The sequence below is a fragment of the Sphaerodactylus townsendi genome, linkage group LG06 (assembly GCF_021028975.2).
Source record: "Sphaerodactylus townsendi isolate TG3544 linkage group LG06, MPM_Stown_v2.3, whole genome shotgun sequence".
In the NCBI taxonomy this organism is placed as follows: domain Eukaryota; kingdom Metazoa; phylum Chordata; class Lepidosauria; order Squamata; family Sphaerodactylidae; genus Sphaerodactylus; species Sphaerodactylus townsendi.
In genome coordinates this window covers 43,942,467-43,965,017 of record NC_059430.1, presented here as the reverse complement: position 1 = coordinate 43,965,017, position 22,551 = coordinate 43,942,467, and the positions used below count along the sequence as shown (strand labels likewise).

General features: G+C 42.4%; 2 protein-coding genes across 3 annotated transcripts; both read left to right on the top strand.

Moving 5' to 3' along the window:
• Positions 1 to 376: 376 nt before the first annotated feature.
• APOLD1 (apolipoprotein L domain containing 1) lies at positions 377 to 4,770 on the top strand. The gene is made up of 2 exons (XM_048499185.1): positions 377 to 396; positions 3,185 to 4,770. Exons 1-2 carry the CDS (start codon positions 385 to 387, stop codon positions 3,953 to 3,955), a joined length of 783 nt encoding a protein of 260 aa, XP_048355142.1. The 5' UTR covers positions 377 to 384; the 3' UTR covers positions 3,956 to 4,770.
• A 4,690-nt stretch (positions 4,771 to 9,460) lies between these two features.
• Positions 9,461 to 21,190, top strand: DDX47 (DEAD-box helicase 47). 2 transcript variants are annotated; one of them, XM_048502091.1, is made up of 12 exons: positions 9,461 to 9,656; positions 11,003 to 11,096; positions 13,021 to 13,209; positions 13,994 to 14,065; positions 14,922 to 15,040; positions 17,732 to 17,803; positions 17,937 to 18,053; positions 18,180 to 18,326; positions 18,550 to 18,687; positions 19,155 to 19,225; positions 19,423 to 19,552; positions 20,584 to 21,190. In XM_048502091.1, exons 1-12 carry the CDS (start codon positions 9,594 to 9,596, stop codon positions 20,707 to 20,709), a joined length of 1,338 nt encoding a protein of 445 aa, XP_048358048.1. In that variant the 5' UTR covers positions 9,461 to 9,593; the 3' UTR covers positions 20,710 to 21,190. The 2 variants fall into 2 exon arrangements, with proteins under 2 accessions (XP_048358048.1, XP_048358047.1); XM_048502090.1 differs by having other exon boundaries at positions 9,504 to 9,656; positions 13,161 to 13,209.
• The last annotated feature ends 1,361 nt before the right edge of the window (positions 21,191 to 22,551 follow it).

Sequence of the window (22,551 nt, the reverse complement as noted above, 5' to 3'; positions counted from 1 at the left end):
CACTGGTTTCTTTGAGAAATAATGCATAACGTCACCAGTTATTTCAAGAAAGGGAAGGATTGTGTATTCCTTTTGGGATATGACAGCATCTGCTTAGTGTCAGGAATAGAACGTATTTGGTAAATGTGCTTCAGGAAAAGTGAACACACAATGTTCACTTGGAAGTATTGTTTCCTGAACGTGACACATGATGCTCTGTCCCCATGGTCAGTTTCCAGTGTGTCACATCCTTCTGAAAGCCAAACTGTGAGTGTGGGTCAGGAAACGACAAATTCCTGGTATGATGCAAAGCAGTCCCACTGGGGCAATAGGACTGGGAGGGGGTGGGAGTATAAATTGGCCTTGTCCAGAAACAGCCTGACATTTTCTTGTGGGAACGCTGATATGACAAGAAAGGTAGGTGGATTATTTTTTTGCTTTGCTTAAGAATACTTTGGAGCCTTACCTAGCTACTTTTACTTGGATCTAATATTTTTGTTTCTGATCAGTATAAAAAAATTGAGTTTGCTTTAAAAGGTTGCTGACTTTTATGCCACTTTATTCTGATTTTTCAGCTGAATATAAAGTCAGTTTCAAACATACATATAATTTATTAGATGGCTTTATTTTAAATAATTAATGATGGTGTTTTGTAACTTCAAGCGATCAATGAACTTCAAAATTTCATAAAGTTCAAAGCTCATTCTCATGAATATTGAATAAAGATTTTGTATTTCCTTTTTTGGAACAAATAATATATATTTTTCAGAGTTGTAGAAAGGTGAGCCAAGAGGCAAATTGTTACTCAGATAAAGGAAGCAATCCTAAGCAGATCTCCTCAGAAGTAAACCCCACATTAAAGGTGAGGCTTGTTCCCCAAAAAGTATCCCTAGGATTGAAACTGAGCTGATCATTAATTAGAATATGATAATCATTATATAAGTCTAATTTTGCAAATTACAATGGGATATTAGATAAGGCTCATTTGCTAAAAAGAACTAGGCATTTTATATGTATTTTGCATTTATCTACCGGTATTTACTTTTAGTCCCACCATCTATCCCCTAAGCCACACAAGCTCTTCTACTCATGAGGAGAACTTGAGAAAGAAGCTGTGCAAGCTTCCAGTTACACTGTAGTATATGAAACTGGTTACTAACTTAAATTGCCTACCTTTTCTTCTCCTTTTGAAGCTCCTCTTGAAGCTCTTGGGGAGCTCTTGAACACTCCTTCTCTCCATGTGGCAAGCTGTAGTGCAGTGAAAACATGGAGGGACTGTCAAACATGAATCTGCGATATTAGATAGGAACTGTAGTGCTTGCATACACTGGATATGGAGACAGGAGACTTGCTTGTAGGTGGGTTTTCTGGGCTGTGTGGCCATGGTCTGGTAATTTTAACTCCTAATGTTTTGCCCGCATCTGTGAGTGAACCATTAGGAACTAAGACCATGGTCACACAGCTCAAAAAACCCACAATAACCTGTCAGTTTCAGTCATGAAAGCTTTAGATTTGCTTGGTCTTAAAAAGAGTCTCAAAAGTACCAAAAAATGACAGCCAGGGAAGCATTTTTCAGAAATGCAGAATAGCAACATACTGAAAAAGAAAAAAGTAAAAGAACATTCAGGCAGTCAATGCAAGTGCCCGAATATTATTTTATTTTTTCCACATAGAGAAGCACCATTTTTGGAAAGCTACTGTTGTATTAATATGAAGAGGAAGTTTGTTTGCATTAAAAATAGCGATCTGGGAAAATTACCCAGCCTATCCTGATAAACGCAGGTCACTTCAATGGGATACTTGCAAAAGGGGGCTGGAATTCACTTTTTACGTTCTTTGAGGAAATATGAGACAGCCATAAATAAATGAAGTTTTTAGTGTAGAGGGCACAGGAGAATGGAACTGAAAGGGAATGGTATAGGCATCAAGTCACTTTTGTTCTTGCAAAAACTGAACTTCCATTATATGAGTAAGGCAGAATGTACCGAGAATATCTCCTGCATTAGCCCCACTGAAATTAATTTCCTGGAAGGAAATTGTAGCTTAGATCTATACAGCTATCACTGTAGCTTAGATCTATCAATTTCCCACTATGCAGCCCTAAATGACCCTCCACACCTGTCATCTGAGAAAGTCACCTCACCTTTTCTCATTGTAGGGCTACCTCTGTCTTCATGCACTGTAGCCAAAATTCCTTGGATGAAAAACTTCTGCCTTCCAGGGTTATATACCCAAAGAGACCTATGATAGGAAACTAATATGTTCTTGAGGAAATACTGAACTTGGGGGTCTTCGTCTCATTCCTCAGCACTGAGTGGTCTCCCAAAGTCATGCTCAATGGTCTATGTGTGTGTGTGTGTGTGGGGGGGGGGGGTTGCCTTCCTCAGATGATGGATGAAGCAAACATTTATACACTTTTCATGCAAACACAGTGATAATATTGGCACAACAGCTACATTTATGGTGCTGATCATATTGACTATTTTTTAAAAGATGTTTCTGTTCCCGGGTTTTTTTCCTGAGGAGAGCCCCAGGGCTGTGGAAGGGCCGCAGCTATGTACATTCAGTTACCTCATGGAGAAACCATATTGTTGGCCAGGGACATCTCATGTGGATACATTTCTAGAAAGAGAGATGCTAGTGATCAACAGGATGAGGGTTTATGTCTTAGCTGCTCACTAGAAAGAGGACGCCAAATACCAGATGTTCGGGTTGTATCTATTGTTACCCAAAATGGTGGGACACAACAACCCTCTTTGGTTGGGAAAATTAGATATAGAGTACAAGGTCACTTAGCATCGTGCAGGGATGAGAGGATGCTTGGTGCTTCAGTTTCCTATAAGCAAAGACCAAAAGAAGTCATAGCCTCTGAGAGTGTGCAAAGTTCTGAACTCAGGACTTCAGATAGAGTACAATTGGCTGCAGATGCCCCTGCAAAGGCAAGTCTCAGTGGCAGAACAAAACTGGATAGTTGTTCCAAGAAACCTAAAAGGAACTTAAATTCAGTGTTTTTGGACAATGTAGCTGTGCATTCAGTTTCCAAAGAGCAAAATATGTCAGACAAAAATCTAGCGCCAGGAAAGAGCATTGTACTATGTATACCACACTAAGGCACAAGGATTTTTTTAATCCCCAAGATGGGTTGGCTTCCAGAATGCATGACTCCCTTTCTAAATGCCCTTCTTTTTTTCTGTTTCCTGTCAAGGTCATGGAGGGCAATCTTTTTTCCTACACTCTTGATCCTACAGATCGTTTCCATGATATACTGCTGGATCAGAGAAACAGGCTCCGTGAGTGCATCAAGAACCTTCGTGAGATTTCACACAGACTCAACAAACTGCACAGATGCTCACTGCTAGCCAACCTCACAGGGAGTTCTTTAAGCGTGGCTGGAACCATCACAGCCATTGTGGGACTGTCCTTGAGCCCCGTTACACTAGGAGCATCTCTTTTGGCTTCTGGTGTGGGTTTAGGAGTGGCCGCTGCAGGAGGAGCAGTCACTGTGACTTCCGATATCTCAGTAGTTCTGGCCAATTCTCGAGAGGTGAGAAGGGTGAAGGAGATTGCAGTGACCTGTCACAGCCAGATGAGAGAAATAATGAACTGCCTGGAATTCCTACACCATAGTCAAGGCCCAACAGACCCTATTTTACTGCAGGCTGAAAGAAACGCTTCACTCTCACTGTACAATTCCGTCTGCTTCATGGTCTTCTGTGGCTCGCGGGGCTTCCTGGTCCCAGAATACACAAAAGAGGTGACAAAAGTAAGCCATGTTGTTCTCAAGGCCAAAGTACAGAAGCTGGCAGAAAACCTGGAAGCCTGTGTAAGACCCATGGATGAAATCTGTGAACTTTTAGAGAACAGGAAAGCATTGTCCTTGAAGAGAAAAACATCAGTGCTCTGGGATATCAGGGAGTCAGCATCACCTTTAAAGGCCAACTTCTTCACTCCTGCAAAAAAGTTTGGCGAACAGTGACAAGGACTGAAATTAATACTTACAATATAGCATTATTTTCTTTTCTAAATGTTACCGTTGTATTGAGTCAGGATTTTTTCATGCCCCAATCCCCACAGCTCCAAGACAGTGAAACTCAGTCATTGCATATGGCTGATGGGAACAAGAGCTGGGCCAGTTTAATGTGAATTGTCAACACTTCTGTGGTTTGATGCCTACACAGGGCAGACCATCAACACATTAGATATACTTTTTTTTGAGGGGGATGCCTCTGAAATTGCTTATTTAATGTCCCAACCCAAAAATGGAAGTGTGAGTTGCGTTTTTTGTACATACACCTACACTTCAAGGTCTTTTAAGGGGCCAGTGGACTCTTGTTTTATTTTACACACAGAGTTTTTGCAGCAGTACATGGGAACCAATTTCCAAATCTCCAATTTGAAACATCGTGTAGGACCTTGACTCTCACAGCACTGAGCTAGATAAAGAGAGTGGCCATGATGGAACTGTAGTCAGCCAAGGAAGAAAATGCTACCAGAGCCTGTATTTTGCCAAGCTAAATGAGGCCAATAATTAGGTATTAAAGGCCATGCCTTTAAAAGTACCTGAATCCTAGTGATGCTCTCAGCAGTGGATGGGAATTGGTCTGTCTGGAACATATAGCACCACACCATTCTTGTTCTGTGATAAATTATCTATTTCTGTGACCTGGCTTTGGTGTGCCCCTCCCACACCACATGCTCAGGATCTTGTACTTCGAAAGATGTGGGTATTTATTTGTACAGGGTTATTTTAAATGTTCTAGAAGTTTATCTTTTTAAAATAATAATACTATTGCCACAGAGTAGAAGCAGTTCCTTCACATGGCCAGACTCCATTCAGCTTGCAGCACAGTATCTTTTTGAAGTTTTGCTAGCAATCTCCTTGTTAGAATTTTTGGCTACACTAGCTGGGGAGAAATGGGGAATTGAAGGGCTGGCAAAAACTCTGAATTCATCCAAGGATGAGAATTGTTTTGCTCCTTTATTAGGATTATTCTCAACAACTGCTCAGTCACTTCTGCATATATACATACACACCCTCACTGGAAAGAGTAATAATAATAATATTTTATTTAAACTCTTGCTTTGGGATCCTTTGCAGAATAGGTTTCTTTGGCAAAACATTTTCAGGGCTTTCAGTTTCTTTGAAAAAAAGAATACACACCCACCCCGAAATTCTACTTTACTGATCAATTTAGACACTTTGAAGGATTTATTTGGGGTGCAGCAACAGCAAGCTGTGCCAGTACAAGCTCCCAAACAGCTTCAGCAGGTCTTGAGTCCAAAAAGCCCAGCATAAGGAACTTCCACTCAGATGCACTCATTTGTTTTCAAGGCCCATTTATGAATGTGAGTAGTTTATCGAAATGCTTTGCATGCTGGGTAAAAATAGTAGTTGAGAGAAGTATATGATGGTTAGAGATTGGGTCATTTTGTGGAAAGTGGTGCAAAGTCAGAGATGACGTATAGTGACCCCGAAGGGTTTTCAAGGCAAGTAGAGGCGTAATGGCCCAAGGGACATGGGGTATCCCATGTTGCCAGGCACATGCCTTTTGGTCATGTGGGGGGCACTGAATTGCTCCCCATGTCACCAAATGGTTTGCACCTTTGGCCAGAGGCGAGGAGCTGAGCCGGGCATGTGGCCTGCAGCCGGCTGCCAGTCCCTAGGAACTGTCTGCAGATCGTGGTGCCTGGCGCCCTGATCAGCTCCTCACCTTCAGCCAGAGGCGCAAAGCTCAGCTGGCCATTGGACTTGGAGCCCTTGCAGCCCTGGTGGTCGGCTCAGTTTCTTGCCTCTGGCAGGAGGTAAGAAGCTGAGCTGGCCACCAGAGCGCCCAGTTCTCCCTTCCCCAGCTGGAGAGGGAAGGAGTGGGTGGGTGCCCCTACAGCCCCGAAGGCTGGCTCTGCTTCTTGCCTTCAAGAAGGCGAAAAGCTGAGCTGGCCACTGGGGCACTCAGTCCTGTCTTCCCCAGCTGGGGAGGGAAGAACTGGGAGCCTGAGAAACCAGAGAAACTGGCGTTCCGGCTGCTGGGCTGCGAAGAGGGGCTGCCGTCGGCTCCCCTTCTTGCGCAGCAGTTGGGATGCCAGAAAAACTGGCATCCTGGCTGCTGGGCTGGGAAGCGGGGCTTACTCGTAAGTTAGCGGTGCTCCACCGAGGGGGCACCCGGAGAGGGCTTTGCCTCCGGGTGCCATTTGGCCCCTGTACACCTCTGAAGTCAAGAGATGTTTACAGTTATTTTACCATTGCCTGCCTCCCCTGGGGCTGAGAGAGTTCTGCAAGAACTATGATTGGTCCAAGATCACCCAGCAAGCTTCATGTGGAATAGTAGGAAATTGAACCCGCTTCTCCAGAGTATAATCTACCACTTTTAGACACTATAACACATTGTCTTTCTTAGGAATTCTTACAATCATCATTTCTGGGAGACATGAGAACCATTTTCTTGCTTTTGTGCAGTTTTACAATGATCCAGATCTCATGAGGCAACTTATACAAATTTAGCCTATCCTTGTCCCAAACATGCTAGTTTTCCTTGTACCAAGAACATTCCCAACATATGATTGAATCCATTATGACTGAATCCATTATTTCTGCATATTCAATCATATAAGCCCCCAATACAATCTCTGAAGTGGTTCAGCCCAAACATCTCACTGTAGTGAGGCTGTACATTACTGCCATTAATGCTATAAATCCAGAGATTACTGTATGTATTTTATGCTATTAGGTATGGCTAATCTCTGGTGAAAAGAGGAACTTTAGAATCATAAGTAGCGAGTGACAAAACAATAGATTTAATGACATTGGGGTTTGCAGAATTTGTGGGTGTGGGACAGAGTTGTCAACTCCGAGTGGAGAGGGCTTGGGGAAAGGAGGTACCTCAGTAGGATACATACCATAGCGTTCTCCGCTCCAAAGCTGGCATTGTCTTCAGGGGGACTGATGTTAGTAGAGATCTCTTCTGCAGATCTCTAGACCCCAACCTGAGTTTGTCAGCCCTGATGGAATGTTGCTTATACACAGACTTTCCATTATTTCTGCTTTGTTTTTGTGCATATGTGGCCAGGATTTTTTTTCAGGTTTCAAGGATGAATACAAGAAGCAATTTCCAAAGATGACTGTGATGCAATAAAAAGTACAAATTAAATAAATTAATATCACCTAATTTTGTGTCAGCATCTCTGTCGACAGATTGACCATGTTCCAGTTCACAGCAGCCGTAACAGAGCCAGTATAGTTTGAAGAATACAGCAATGAAGTTACCAGTTTGGAGTAACCGATTTGTTTTCAAACTTAGACTGAGCGACTATGGAAACAAACGACTACTCCAAACTGAATTTGGAGTAACGGAGCTAGTTATTGTTCAATATTAGCCCCAGTTTCATATTTTGCATAACCAAATAGTATGGTTGAAAAAATATACTTTGTGGGATTTCTCAAAGCAGTAGTTCCAGTGTTTTTCTGTCACGTACCTACACAGCTTCTGCTCGCCTCCCTTTCTGGCATCAAGTATTTAACAACAACCACAACAACCACCATCACTACGCTAACCAAGGATAAGATAAACTTGCTAAAAGCCTGGGTAAAAGGAAACATTTTGGAACAATGCCTAAATGTCAATAGAGTATCAAGTGAGCTTCAAGGAGGTGGGCATTCCAAATGTGGGGTGCCATCACTAAGAAAGCTCTGTCTTTAGTTGCCACTTGCCTTACCTCTGCAGTCAGAGACACAAAGAGCAGGGACTGAGATGAAGAGGTTAACCAGTGGAATGGCAGTAAAGGAAAAGGTACTTCATGGTTCATAGTCCAAATAATGATAATACAATGTATAATGTGCTCTCACCTGCACTTTGAATTGTGTCCAGAAACAAACAGGCAGCCAGTGCATATCTTTCACTGCAGAGGTGATGTGATTCCTGTATCTATGCCCCAACTTAAGCAACATTATTGTTAAATAGCTACAGATCAGTCATGCATTAAGCTACAAGTTCAGGACAGTGGACCTTCCACAGCTGGATAGGGACACAGGATTCTTATTTCTTTACAGATGCTGAGTTTCTGGACTTCCCACCTCTATGCATACCTTGTTCTGTCAAGTTGATTATGTTTTGCACTGTACCTCCACATCTTGACTCCAACTGGCCCTTCTTGGTAACACAATCACTCTTCCCACTGTATGGAGAGAAAAACTTATGCTCTGGAAAATGTTGTTGGTCTCTAAGGTGCTACTGGACTTGAATATTGTTTTGGTACTACAGACTGTTTTGCTACTACTCACCTGTAACTATCTTAATACATCCATAATAACAATAAATATTTCTCGAAGACATACACTTTTATACCAGCTACTGGAGGGCAGCAGCATGGGGTGCTGCTGTTTTCATGCTCTGCTTGTGTGATTTTTAGAAGCATTCTGGTTGATTACTGTAGGAAACGGAATGCCAAAGCAAATTGATCTTGAAGCCTAAGAAGTTCCATATCTGGAACTACAAATGGGGACCTCTTCACAGAGCTGTTTCAGGTCAGGCCAATGACAGAAGGCCAAAGGATTATCCTTCCCCTCTTGTGTCAAATCTAGATCCAAATTGGGCTCCTGAGCACTTGTTTTAAATGAAAAAAAGCTTGGTAGCTCCCAGCCCAGAACTCCTTGCATGATATATCAATCAGTCAGTTATAATTCAACACTAAAGGCATTACATCATGCAAGCTTTCAAGTTTGCATATTTCATAGTGCATGCACCAACATTAATAGTACACTGCAAATGAAACTACCTTCCACATGTGATATTTTAATACATATGTGTGCTGTGACAGCAAGAATGACTTTGTTGGATTCTGTCAGTCTTTTAGTTCTGGTACCCAGACAAAAAAGTTAAACTGGCTAGCCTGAAAGGGTGGGGATATCACTGTATTCACATTTCACCAGTGAAATGACCAGAGATAGCATCTTGAAAGTTCAAGCCTATGCATGTTTACTTGAGAGTGCTCTACCACGGTCAATGAGGCTTCCTTCCACATAAGAGTGCAGAGAACTGTAGTTTGTTGGGCAGCAGGCATGAACTGGCAAAACATCCAAATGGGACAGGGTTCCCAAAAATGTCTCAAAAGTTTGTTAATTTGTAGAAGGTTTCAAATTTCTCCAACTTCTCTTCATTGTTTTCTTTCACGACCTGAGAAAATTCAAACCAATTAAAAATGATTTGTAGATTGGCTTTCAGTCTCAATGAGCAAACGTTAGAGCTCATCAGTACTGAACAATTCTGCTTAACTCTAAAGCTTGTTCATTGTTATTAATTGGCATTAACACAACTGTTATATGACCCTGATTGTTTTCTAACAGTCCAACACCGCTAGCTGCGATTGCTGACTATTTCCTCTCCCTTCCTTTACACTTCCGGCACAATCCTCCTCCTCTAGACTTTAATCCATTTAGCAATTTTCTTTGCTTCTTCAGTAGCGCCACAATCCACCTCCGTACTACAAATCCCAGCATCCTCGGGCCGAAGCATGTTTTCTTAGGGGGACTACTAGGGCGAGGCGGTGAGTGGTTTGTGTTCGCGCTTGAACTACGAATCCCAGGGTACTCCGAGCGTTTGGGGTCAAAGGGGAAGTTGAACATGGCGGCCGACGTGAAACACGAGGAAGCGGCAAAGGAAACCGTGGAAACGTTTAAAGAATTGGTAATGGCGTGTCTGTTATGCCCCTCGATCTCCCGGGCTTCCCTTTTCTCAACAGCCACTCAGTCCTGCTGGCCTGTTTTTCTAGTAGCGAACCTATCAGATGTTCGTCATTTTAACTTATAGTGGTATAGTATGTGGTATACATTATCGCATGTGTTCAATCTTCCTTTCCTCCCCGCCCGCCCGCTGTTAACTTTTGCTGAAGGCAAGTTTCTACCTGGTTATCAAGAAGGAATTATTGATGCCAGGCTACTGTTGTTTGACAGTACAACTAGCAATTATATGGTTCTCTTGTCATATCCGTCCTGCTTTCTTATGTCGGGATGGATACTCCCTAGCAACTGTTAACTTGCTTATTTTTTCTATTGGGAAAATCTCTGTGAGAATCATAGAAACGTTCTGTGCACTGTGTCGTTGAGCTGTTTTAAGTATTAATCAAACTTTTCTGTGGGGGGGGGGGAAGAAATTTTTTCTGTGTCTGAGAAACTAATGGAGTTTTATAGTGTACTGCCTATTTGCTGTAATTGATTGGGCTGAGAGCACAGCTATTAATTTAAGCCGGTGCACCGAATGCTCAGCATCTTTTGTCCTCTCCTGGGTTTGCTGTAATTGGCTGCTGTTTGCAGGATGTTGTGAATTGTGGACTTCAGTAAACTACATGCTTTTAACTCCTTGGCAGTCACCCTTCTGAGTTCTTTACACATTTCTTGAATCCAAACAGTTTGTAGCTAAGATTGCAACAATGTCAAGAATACCAATCTGATTTTTGTATCATGCTGGAACTATATATTATTTCATAATTGTGGACAGAATAAAGGTAGGAAAGACAGATATGCAAATCTAATGATTTTCTGCCGAGAGATTTTTTCAAAATCTGTCACATGTTTATTCTGTCTTTTCTCTGCTATGTAGGACTATATATTCTACTATGTAGGACTTTCATATATTATTCTCATGTAATAGTTGTAGCATATAAGTTAAGGTGAGAAAGAGTAAGACTTGCACAAGAACCTTAATGCAGTTTATGACTGAGTGGGGATTTGAACCCAGTTCTTTTTCATTCAAGTCCAGGAACTCCCCATGCTGTCTTTCTTAAAAATGGTTTTTACTATTTCCTGTTGTTATTTGTCCATTTATTTCTGAAATTTGTATCCTGCCTCCCCAGAACCTACTCAAGGTGGTTGATTTGACATAACATGAAGCTAGTGTACTTTTTCTTCCATTGTTTCAAGTTTCCAAATGGCACCTGATGTGCATGCTGTTGGTGGGGAAGAGTTTTTTGCAGGCTGTACCAGGTTGTCAAGGCTGGGCTCAGGACTGTTTCATTTCTATCACTGGAATAACAGGGAGTGACAGATGTGTTGTGTGAGGCGTGTGATCAGCTGGGATGGAAGTCACCAACAAAGATCCAAGTGGAGGCAATTCCAGTTGCACTTCAAGGTGAGGCTGATTTTAAGAGAAAGAATTTGGGGGAGAGGAAATTGAGATAAAAGCAAAATTAGAATATTTCAACTATAGGCTTTCTAACATTTCATGGACATGCTGTCTGCTTAAGGATCACAATTTGTGTCTTCTTGCCCCAAACAACTGCAGTTGCTATGGAAGAAAGAGTTTCATTCTTATTAGAGCTGTATAAGCCAACCTACCTTTTTCCTAATATATTGTAAAGCGTGTGTTGCTCTTAATCGCTGTTTGAGGAAAGATCCATCTTGTCTAAACTATATAAAAAGCATTTGTTCAATATACAACAGCCTGTTTCTGAACCATTTGCTTTGCCAGGAAGTGGTTTGCAGATTTGTATTTGGAAGGCCCAGGTCTTTGAAGTTAATAACATATGTTCAAATTTAGGAGTAACAGTATTGACCTCTTGATTGTTATAGGTAGTATGCTTTTAGACTTGGATGCAAGAATTCTCTCCTATGAAATGGTATTCACTATTAAACAATATATTTCTTGATTCAGTGTAAGGTTGTCCTCTTATACATAAACAATACGACTTATCCATGCCTAACTGATGCATCCAAATTCTTTTAAGATGACTTTTGTCTAAAGTGAATGATAGGTTTACCATTAAGTTAGTTGATCTCCTTTAAAATATCACACGTACAGAAAAGCAAGTTTATTCTGGAAGCCCTAAATGAAATTGTCTCTGGACGGGAATAGAAGAGTGGCCAGTTTTTGCTAGTTTCACTATCTCCAGAGGAGGGGAGGGGTGACTTTATTTATTTATTTATTTGTTCCACTTTTATACCGCCCTCCCCCGGAGGGCTCAGGGCGGTTTACAACATAAATACAAACAAGTGGATACATAAGATAAAAATACTAAAAGTTAATATCAGCTAAAAAGCAGCGCTACAGACCATAATCATTTAAAACAGATGGCGTTCACCCATAACTCCTCTAGTTTCTCTAAGAGGGGAACAGCGGATCTCAGTTGTTAACGGGCACCTATCAGCAGCCAGCCTCCCCAAAAGCCCGGCGGAATAACTCAGTCTTACAGGCCCTGCGGAACTTGTGCAGGTCCCGCAGGGCCCGGACAGCTGGAGGAAGAGCATTCCACCAGGCAGGGGCCAGGGCCGTAAAAGCCCTGGCCCTCGTGGAGGCTGCCAGCCGCGATCATAGAGGGGGCGGGGATCTCTGAGTAAATTGGCCTCACCGAAATGCAGAGACCGACGCGGGACATATGGGGCCAGACGGTCCCTAAGGTACGAGGGTCCCAGACCGCGTAAGGCCTTAAAGGTTAACACCAATACCTTGAAGACGATTCGGAATTCAACTGGGAGCCAGTGCAAGCGGTGCAACACGGGCGTGATATGATCTCTAGAGGCACCGCCCGTGAGCAAGCGAGCCGCCGCATGCTGGATCAGTTTCAATTTCTGGATCAGCCTCAAGGGTAGGCCCTCGTAGAGCGAGTTGCAATAGTCTAATCTAATGAATCCATCCAGTGGTGGGATTCAGCAGGTTTGCACCACTTCGGCAGAAGTGGTTGTTAAAATGGTGCTTGTAAACAACCAGTTGTTAAATTATTTAAATCCCACCACTGGAACCAGTTGTTGAATTATTTTAATCCCACCACTGCATCCACCCCCTACCTTCATCATTGGATGTGTGGAGCAGGATGGGGAAAAAGTCTGGAGGAAATATTTGAAATACTATAAGAGCCAAACTTTGTACTCATTATTCTCAGATACCACATTGTTATGTGAGGAATGGATTTTTAAATGTGTAAGTCATGCAGGTGTTTTTCTGTTTTGGTGTTCTGTTCGCAGCAGCTAGATTCCCCCCGAGTGCTTGGGAATGTGATCCATGGATCTATTGTCTTTTCTTCAGTGCCAAATGTGACAGAGTTTTTTTTCCCTTGTAGGCCGAGATGTCATTGGTTTAGCAGAGACAGGATCTGGAAAAACAGGGGCTTTTGCTTTGCCTATCCTTCAAGCACTGCTAGAGACCCCACAGCGGTTCTTTGCTTTGGTACTTACACCCACCCGGGAACTTGCTTTTCAGATCTCAGAGCAGTTTGAGGCCCTTGGATCTTCCATTGGTGTCCAGAGCAGTAAGTGGCCTTTGTGAAATTGCTTATGTTAAGCAGAAAACAATGTTAACAAGGTTCAGAAAAGAGATGGAGCAATTGTGTAAAAGGGTGCTGTGAAGACAGGGATCATGAGGGGTAAAACTCCTCATATATACCCAAGCCAAAGAATGTTCTCTAATTCTTTTAAGAGATTTTCTTCTGATCTTCACTGCTGTCCTCAATAAGGAACCTGTGGTGCCTGACAATCCTGGTGCCCGCCAAGTGTTTTTAGAAAGTGAATGGGTCAGGTTGAACTTTTCCTAGCAGAGTTTCTGACTGGCCATTGGAGATTTGTTTGGCTGTGCAGTTTTTAAAAACTTTGATGGGCAGTAGATTCGAAACAAACCAAAGGCAAGTACATCATTATGCAAGTGATTAAAATGTAGAATTTGTTTCCAGAGGATACAGTGACAGTCATAGGCATAGATGGATTTAAAAGAGGATCAGACAATTCATGGAAAATAGGTCTGTCAGTGGCTACTATCCATGATGACTGCTGAGAACCTCCACATTCAGAGGCAATAAACCTCTGTACCTGTGCCAGGAGGCTATATCAGGGGAAGGCTTCTATGACCTGTTGCTGGACCTCTGGAGGAACTGGTGGGCCACTGTGTGAAACAAGTTGTTGGTCTAGATAGACCACTGGGCTGATCTCGTCTTAGATCTTTTCTATAACGGAATTGTGGACAGGGTGTGTCGAGAGTATTGAGAGAGGTGGTCAGCTGATTCCTTTTCAAAGGACCTGATTTGGCTTTTCTTTTCCAAGCTGTAATCGTTGGAGGAATTGACATGATGGCTCAGTCTCTGGCCCTGGCCAAGAAGCCACACGTAATAATTGGTAAGTGGATGGGATTCCCCAAATGATAGTATGTGAGGTCTGAAAAATCCATATGAGCTGGAAGGTATTGCACAGTTGAATTCTTCTGCTTCTGAATTGAGGCAGTGAAAAGCATTAGAAGAGACACCTGTTTGCCCAGCCACCTCAGAAACTTTGTGGCCTGAAAGACTGGATAGAAACCTTTCAAACATATCATTGGTAACTACTTCCCTCTCCCTGCCTTCCCTGTTGAATACTTCTTGAATCCAGCTAGCTGGAAAACTAGCCAATAGCTGTCACTTTTGCCCTTCAGTTCTAAAAGAATGGCAGTTGTGGGAACACAGCCTGATACCACCACTCCCATCTTCATCCTGGGGGCATCTAGCAGCACTTGTGCCTGGAGCCCTCTAGTTGCTGTTCCCTAGTTTAGAATCTTGCTGATTGTCTGCTGTTCTTCTAAATGAGGGCCCAGTCATGCTAAGTGACGTATTTTGTGTGGGATTGTTCAGACTCTTTGTCATTTAGTTTAAAAATGCCTAATAGGTTGACCAAGAATACATTATAACCCCATGGAGTTAAAACCTATTCTTGATTTAGAATAGGCTCTTCTTTTTTCACTGACTAGCTTTTTTTTTTCAAGTAACCCTGCAATTTCAAATCTGCAATGCCTTGGCTTAGTGCTTACTCTTATGTCTATATTGAAGATGGAAGCAATGATCGTTTGAAAAGTGGTATGCTAAAATATGTGAGGTGGACACATGGCAGCCACGCTTAATGGATAGTGCCTGTTGTTACCAACTTATATTGTCAGTTACATATCCAACTGGGCAGAATACTGGAATATTCTTCTCTTGTTGATCTCATGTCCCCCTGGCAGCAACCCCTGGTCGCCTTATTGACCACCTTGAGAACACGAAAGGCTTCAATTTGAGAGCTCTGAAGTACCTAGTTATGGATGAAGCAGACCGGATCCTCAACATGGACTTTGAGACTGAGGTGAGTTCTGTTAATCCAGGTTTGTCTGAATAATTTTTTTAGGGACTTCTTGGGGAATTTTACTGTCTCATGCCGACTTTAGCCTGGGACTTCACCAGCCTATTTAGTGGGAGAAGACTGGACAAAGTTGGATCCCAGGGGCTTAGAGGTCGGTGAGGCCAGGAATGCAGCCTTTCTAACCTCATGAGGCCCCTGGAACGATGCCAGGCAGATTTTGGGGGTAGTGGGATGCTTCAGAGCAGCTCCCTGAGGGGCAAAGCAAGAGGGCTGTGCTGTGTGCCTCACCAGAGCTCTCCAAGGCAGTGGTGGGCAAGAAGTTCTTCCAGTCCCAGTGGGTAAACAACCGAGCTGGGACACTCCTGCCCAAGCCAGAGGGGCTCAGGGGGTGGGTCCTGGCCAGTTCACTTATGGGCCAGAAAAATCAGACTGGGAGAAGAATGAGGATTGGTTAAAAGGATGGGACAGACTTTGGGCTCAGCCAATGAACTCTTCAAGGGAAGAGCCTGATGCCTTCTGAGGTGGATATGAGTGTACAGGGGGAGGGATTTGGGATGGGTGAGCTGGATAGAAAGAGGGTCAATGAATTTACAGGGAATGCAGCATCATTTAAACTTCTGACTTCTCTGGGTCATGAATACAGCAAGGGGGAAACATAGTATAATAGAGAAAAAGCAAAAACAGTTAGTCAGACTGCATTTTTTCATCTGTGGCAGGCTAGGCAACAGGTCCCCTGCTGGTCCTGCCCTGTCCTTGCCATGATGATCAACACAACTGTCATCTCCAGACTAGACTTCCGTTCCTTGCTCTATGCAGGGCTGGCCTTGAGACTGCTCTGGAAGCTCCAACTGGTTCAAAATGCAACTGCTCGGGTCTTTAACAGGGCCACTGTTGAGACTGCATGTCCAGCTTTTGTTCAGTCAGCTGCACTGGCTTCAGATGAAGCACCAAATCACATTCAGAGTGCTGGTACTGACCTTTAAAGCTCTAAATGATCTGGGACTGGCATATCTGTGGGACTGCCTCTCTCGTTATACCCGTCGGAGAGCATTAAGCTCAGGAAATGACAACCTCCTGGAGATCCCAGGCCCTAAAATGGCCTGACTGTCCTCAACCAGGGCCAGCGCTTTCTTGGCTCTGGCCTGGTGGACTGTTCTGTCAAATGAGATGAGGGCTCTGCAGGATCTAGCTTGGTTCTGCAGGGTCTGCAAGATAGATCTGTTCCACCAGGTGCAGGGTTGAGGACAGCACCATATTTCCATGTTGAGCTGGCCTCTTTCTTTTTCAACCCTTTTCAGTTTTTGGCTTTTAAGTTTTGTTCGCTTGTGTTGCTTCTTGTTTGGTGTCTTTCGGTTTGGTGTCGTTTCGATTTTGATTGGTTGTTAATTATTGATGGTTGTGGAAGCAGTCCTGTGGTCTGAACCCTTGCATTTAGAGGGCTGCCATTTTAGAAATTGTTTTATAGATTGTTTCAATTTTATATTTATAGTTGTTCACCATTCTGAGCCTGTTCATAAGGAGAGCAGTATATAAGCCAAATAAATAATAATGGTGAGAATTCCTGTGTAGCAAAGGCTGCTAATAAGCTGGCATTTCATAACACTGTGGTCGTAAACATTTTTGTTTGCTGAATTGTTATTAATGAAGTCTTTAAAACATTTGTATTACTATCTTGTGGTTCTTTATTCCATTCCAAGTAGTTTGGCAGTCTTCTCCAAAACATTTCAGAATAATACAACAAACAGGTTGCCGGTCCAATCTAAACAATCTTCATCAGTGCATAGACTTTTCAGGTTGGGCCATATAAGCTTTTTAGCGTTATATCTCTGTGTTGAAAAGATCTGTTTCAAAAGCTCCCAGGTTGTTTTTTTTTGAACAGTCAATGTACCAAGAATTGCTTATCTAAACCAACAGTCTGTTTGTTGTTGTATTATTTGAAACTGTTTTGGAGAAGACTGCCAAACTAATTTGAACAGAATAAAGAATCACAAGGCAATGATACAAATGGTTTACAGTTTTTATTGATAACAATTCAACAAAGATTATTATGATCACAGAGTTATCATATGCCAGCTTATTAGCAACCTTTGTTATGTGGGAGTTCTTGTTTTCTCTGAGTCATAGTCATGAACAAGTGGTAGAAAAAGTGTTCTTGATTAAGTTAACCAAAACTGAATTTGGACATGTCCTCTCACAAAGGGGCAGAAACTGATCTCTATTCACATTGTGATGAACAACTCAATGTACTAAAGGGCTGACTTAATACTCGTTGCTCCTTGGCAGCAGTTTAAAATCTGTCTTAAATATATTTCAGTACACTTTTACCAGGTTGTATGTCAGCAAGGTGCCTTTCTGTATTGTAGTGTCTTGTTCAGTAGTGAGGCATTAAGAACATCTTAGGTGCCGTTCCTGGCTTGTAGTCTTACTCAATGCTATCTGGTTCTCTTCCAGGGCCTTGCTGGGTTACATTAGTGCTGTACTCTAGCCTTCCAGTGTGGCTGCTTTAGTGGACCATATTGCATGTTTTTTGCTACTTGTTACAGTGGTTTGATTAAAATAAAAGGAGGGGAATTCCATAGTTGCATATTCAAGACTGTTTGGTACTGCACAATGATATTCCATGCATGTGTTCATATGTGTGTATGTAATTATTAGCTTGTTGTGACTTTGTTTCTCTTATTTCTGTCTTTACAGGTAGATAAGATCCTGAAAGTAATTCCCAGAGACAGGAAGACATTTCTGTTTTCAGCTACAATGACTAAAAAGGTGCGAGAGAGACTGGCGTTAACTTTCTGACCAAGTTAAGAAAGAAGACAAGAAAAAGGGGGTATCTAAACCAGGCAGGTGAGAATGGCAAGTTGTGTCTGACAATTACATTCAAAGTTTATTTTTTGTTCAGGTGCAAAAACTCCAGCGTGCAGCACTTAAGGACCCTGTTAAGTGTGCAGTTTCGACTAAGTACCAGACAGTTGAAAAACTGCAGCAATATTATATTTTCATCCCTTCCAAGTTCAAGGTAACTTTATTTCCTTTGTTTCATATTTCAGCACTTTTACTGTATAAAGAACTTATTGTCCTTCACCTAATCTGCATTATTTCTTTTCCCTTTCCTACCTCCCTTTCCCACCTTTCTCCTCTCTAGGACAGTTATCTGGTTTATATTCTGAATGAACTTGCTGGGAACTCTTTCATGGTATTCTGCAGTACTTGTAACAACACTCAGAGGACTGCCCTCCTGCTTCGGAATCTGGGCTTTACTGCCATCCCCCTCCATGGGCAGATGAGCCAGGTATTGCCCTGGTCTTCATGCAAGGACATTTCTGGAAGTCTGTAATGAAAATCATACAACAAATGCAATTTTATATTCAGTGTCAATTTTTAAAAAACCCTTTAATCAAAAAATAAAACCCTCTAGTTATGGGGAATAAATGAAAAGTAAATCTCAAAAATATTTATTTCCTGGATAGAATTTTTTAAAAAGCAGCTGACTGTTTCTTCTTCTTCTTCTTCAGAATAAACGATTAGGATCTCTGAACAAGTTCAAGGCCAAAGCTCGATCTATTCTGCTGGCTACAGATGTTGCTAGCAGAGGTCTGGACATCCCCCATGTTGATGTAGTGATAAACTTTGACATTCCTACCCATTCCAAGGTGAGTTAAAATGAAAACTGCTGATTGAAGACTCTGCCTCTCAACATTTGGGATGTCTTAATGGTGTTCACAGGAGAAGATAGAAGATACTTGGCTTCCATTTTGTGGGTCTTTCATAATGGTGGAATGGGTACACTTTCTTTGAGCTTTCATTGAATGATAAACAGCTGGGGAGAAGAATAACTATACCAGCAGCTGGTTACATCAGTGCCAACTAGGATACAGTTGTGCTGTCACAGTTATGTGTACTCAATGTAGAAATATTGTTGTCAGGTGAACGTGTCACCTAGCTAAGCCCAGCTGCACAGTTCCTCAACTTCTGTGAAATACACCAAATGCATAGCCTGATGAAGCAAGATGAAGCATGTCTCATAGTGCCTCCTGCATATCTTGGTTCGGGTTCCACTTTTTTGGAACTTTCTTTTGCCTTGTCTTATGTTCTGTGTGACGCTCTGGGTCTGTTTCAGGATTACATTCATCGTGTGGGGAGAACTGCTCGTGCTGGGCGCTCTGGCAAATCAATCACCTTTGTCACACAGTAAGTAGTGCTGTGTGTCACGATCAGCAGCTCTGTGCATTACCCAGATGGGTGGAAAAGTGTGGTTGTGATGCGTAACAGTGACAGCATGAGGATCCTGTGATGGAGGGGAAAGGGGTGCGTCATGACTAGTTTATGGGGAGCTGGTCATGAGTGAAACGAGAGATAAGATCGAGACCTTGGCTGTTGTCTCACAGGTATGATGTGGAGCTCTTCCAGCGCATTGAACACTTGATAGGCAAGAAGCTGCCCGCTTTCCCCACTCAGGAGGATGAAGTTATGATGCTGACTGAGCGAGTGGCTGAAGCACAAAGATTTGCTCGGATGGTAGGTCTTTCTGCTTGTAGGTAATTCTCAGGCTGTCACTGCCCAACCAACAATCCATGGGTGTGCTTCATGTTGAGAGGGCAGCCAGTGTTTAGCAAGACCATCTGAGCTGCTTTGCCTAAGGGTGCGTTTGGAGCATTAATCTGCACAATGTCAGGAATGTTTTTAGTGCAAAGTAATACCATGTAATGCCATTCCTGATTTAAGATGTACCTCATGTATCATAGTCTCTTGCTTTTTTCCAAGTTGGATGTGAGAGGAAGTATCTTTTTTTAAAAAAAGCACATCTATTACACATTGTCCAACACTTTTCAGATGGAAATAGGATGTTTCTTTGTGAGGGTGGGTGGGACTTGGGGCAGGAAGAAATGTAGCTGCCTCCTTAAAAGTGAAACATTTAGAGGGGCAAATTTCTCCCAAAGTTGCCCTGGCTAAACTGGGACGGTTGGAGGAATGTTCTTGAATCCAAAACTGTAAATTCTTCATAAAATGCTCATGGCACCACTCAGGTAATTGCTTGTTGTGAAATAATGTTTGTGGTATGTTTGAGTTAAAACCTGGAGCCAGGTTCTCTTTCAGAATATTTCCAGATTTGTGAAAAGCACTTATTATTTGCAATTCAGAATGAGGGCAGGAAAGCATTCATTCATTTTCAGGGCCAAGCTGGATAATATTGTGTTTTTGGGACCATTGCTGCCATGTTACTACACAGAGGTTTTGTCCTGCTCAGGAATATAGGCACGGAAGCTCCTGCCTGCCCATTTTTAAATGGTGCTGAAATTGTAGAGGGACAGCTAATAGATGTGAAAAGTAGCGTTAACGTAGGGGTGGGGTGGGAGAGTTTCCCTTTTCTGCTGGAAATGATTTCCTGTGAATATTTGGTGCATTTTTACTTTTGAATCTGCTTACAAATGTAGTTGTTAAGCCTGTGATGGTAATTGTGTGTTTAATGCTTTCAGGCCTCTTTATCTTCGTGAGACTTTTCTCATTGCTGAGAAGCTCAAGTAATTGCTGTTCTATTTTCACCACAGGAATTGCGGCAGCAGGAAGAAAAGAAGAAACGCTATCGAGAGGAGGCCGATGATGATGACACAGAAGGAACAATGGGCGTCAGGAACAAAGTGGCTGGTGGGAAAAAGAAGAAACGGAAAGTGTGACATTTCTTCATTCTTTTAGAGTCCTTGGATTCTGGGAGGCTCTGGTCCAGCACTATTTATCAGACTGGCTCTCTGTTACTAGCCCAATAACAGGAACTCTTCTGCTTGATTGGCGTCTTTGCTAGTGAGACACATTTCAGCATCCTGGATATAATGCTGATTTTGTGTGTGCGCATGAAAGAGATGTCAGAAACATTACAGTATTGTGGATGCCTTCTACAGCCAGTTGCTTTTTTTCTATCCACCACTAGGGAGCAGGAGAGAGCGGGTTTGATAATCTGTTTCTGGGCAGTCTATCCTTTTGATCTACTACTACCCAAGTTAAAGGGACTTCTGCTTCTCTTAAGTTCATAAAACGGCGAGGGGTGTGTGTGAAATATAGCCCATTGAGTTGATTCCTGGATATGCTGACAAGATGGAACTCTGAAATTAGTTTTTGGCCTTAAAGCTGGGAGAAAAATTAAAAAATATGTATATTTAAGAGAAGGCTACAATTGGTTGGTTTTTTATGTCTCCGTGGTGTTGTTGCCCTAGTGAGCTTTTCCTTTCTCATTTCAAGTATTTGCACTGATGAAATTGGTGATCGTACCCATCAGTGCTGGATGTATTATTTGCTATGCCTTTTTTTTTTTACTGCCAAGTCGCATCTGATTTATGGTGACTCCTTGTGGGGTTTTCAAGGCAAGAGATGGTTTGCCATTGCCTGCCTCCACATCACAACCATGGTATTCCTTGAAGGTCTCTCTTCCAAATACTTGCCTGGGCCGAGCCTGTTTTGCTTCTGAGATCTGGTGAGATTAGGTTAACTTGGGGCATCCAGGTCTGGGTGTATGCCTACTTTACCAGAAAAAGAAGCTCTCCCACAAGATGGCAAATGCTTGTCTAAAATGCATATTTCCTTTCCTCTACCAGATTTCATGGGGAATAGCTGGTTGATTGCTGCTTCCTGCCCTCAGTGCTGAGCAAAATGAAAGCGCTTCAATAAAACTGGGAGGTTTCTGCCTTGTGTCCTCCTGCTGAGAGTCTTTAGGTTCTGTTTCCATTGCAGTATGTGAACAGTGAAGGTAATTTCACTATAAACAGGCCACCACTCATAACTAAATGGTTATCTGGCAACCTCAGCGTTTCTACATTTACACATAACTTTTTGGTGGCATAAAAACCGCTATTTACAAAAAGATTAAAACTGCTGGCGGGCAGAAAAACTGAACAAATGCTGTCATGAATAAAACTGTCTCCAGTGACCTCCTAAAGATCTAGTGAGGGGGCCAAGCACACATATCTGGGAGATTATTCCGTATGGGTGCCTGGCCCCCTCACTCTAGATCTTTAGGAGGTCACTGGAGTGAGACTGTCACCTGACAGCATTTATTTAGTTTTTTCCCTGCCACTGCACCAACAGTTTTAATTCCACTGATATTAACTGAGATAGTTTTATGTATCTTATATATTTGTTACGTTGTAAGGTAGAAAGACAGTTAATATTTTTTACAGTAAATACATTTGGAAGATAGAGACTATGAAGGCCAAAACTCCTTTATGGGTAACTTTTTGAGCCTAAAGGGTCTATAATCCAAAAATGAACTGATGTGTTCCCCAAGAGCTGCTGAGTCATTCAAGAAATGGCCAGGAAGGGGGGGGGGGGGGCAGGACTCTCACCTATTCTGTTTGCTGGTAAGTGTATATATCTTACCAGCTTAATAAATGTCCTTTTCAGGGTCACATAGTCTGTATACCACTTGAGATAGTTTCAAAGCATCAAAGATGTCTGGTTCTATATCTTCAGTTTGATTGGTCAAGAGGCCTAAAGGATAACTGGGCTCTTGAAAATTCCTTGCTGGG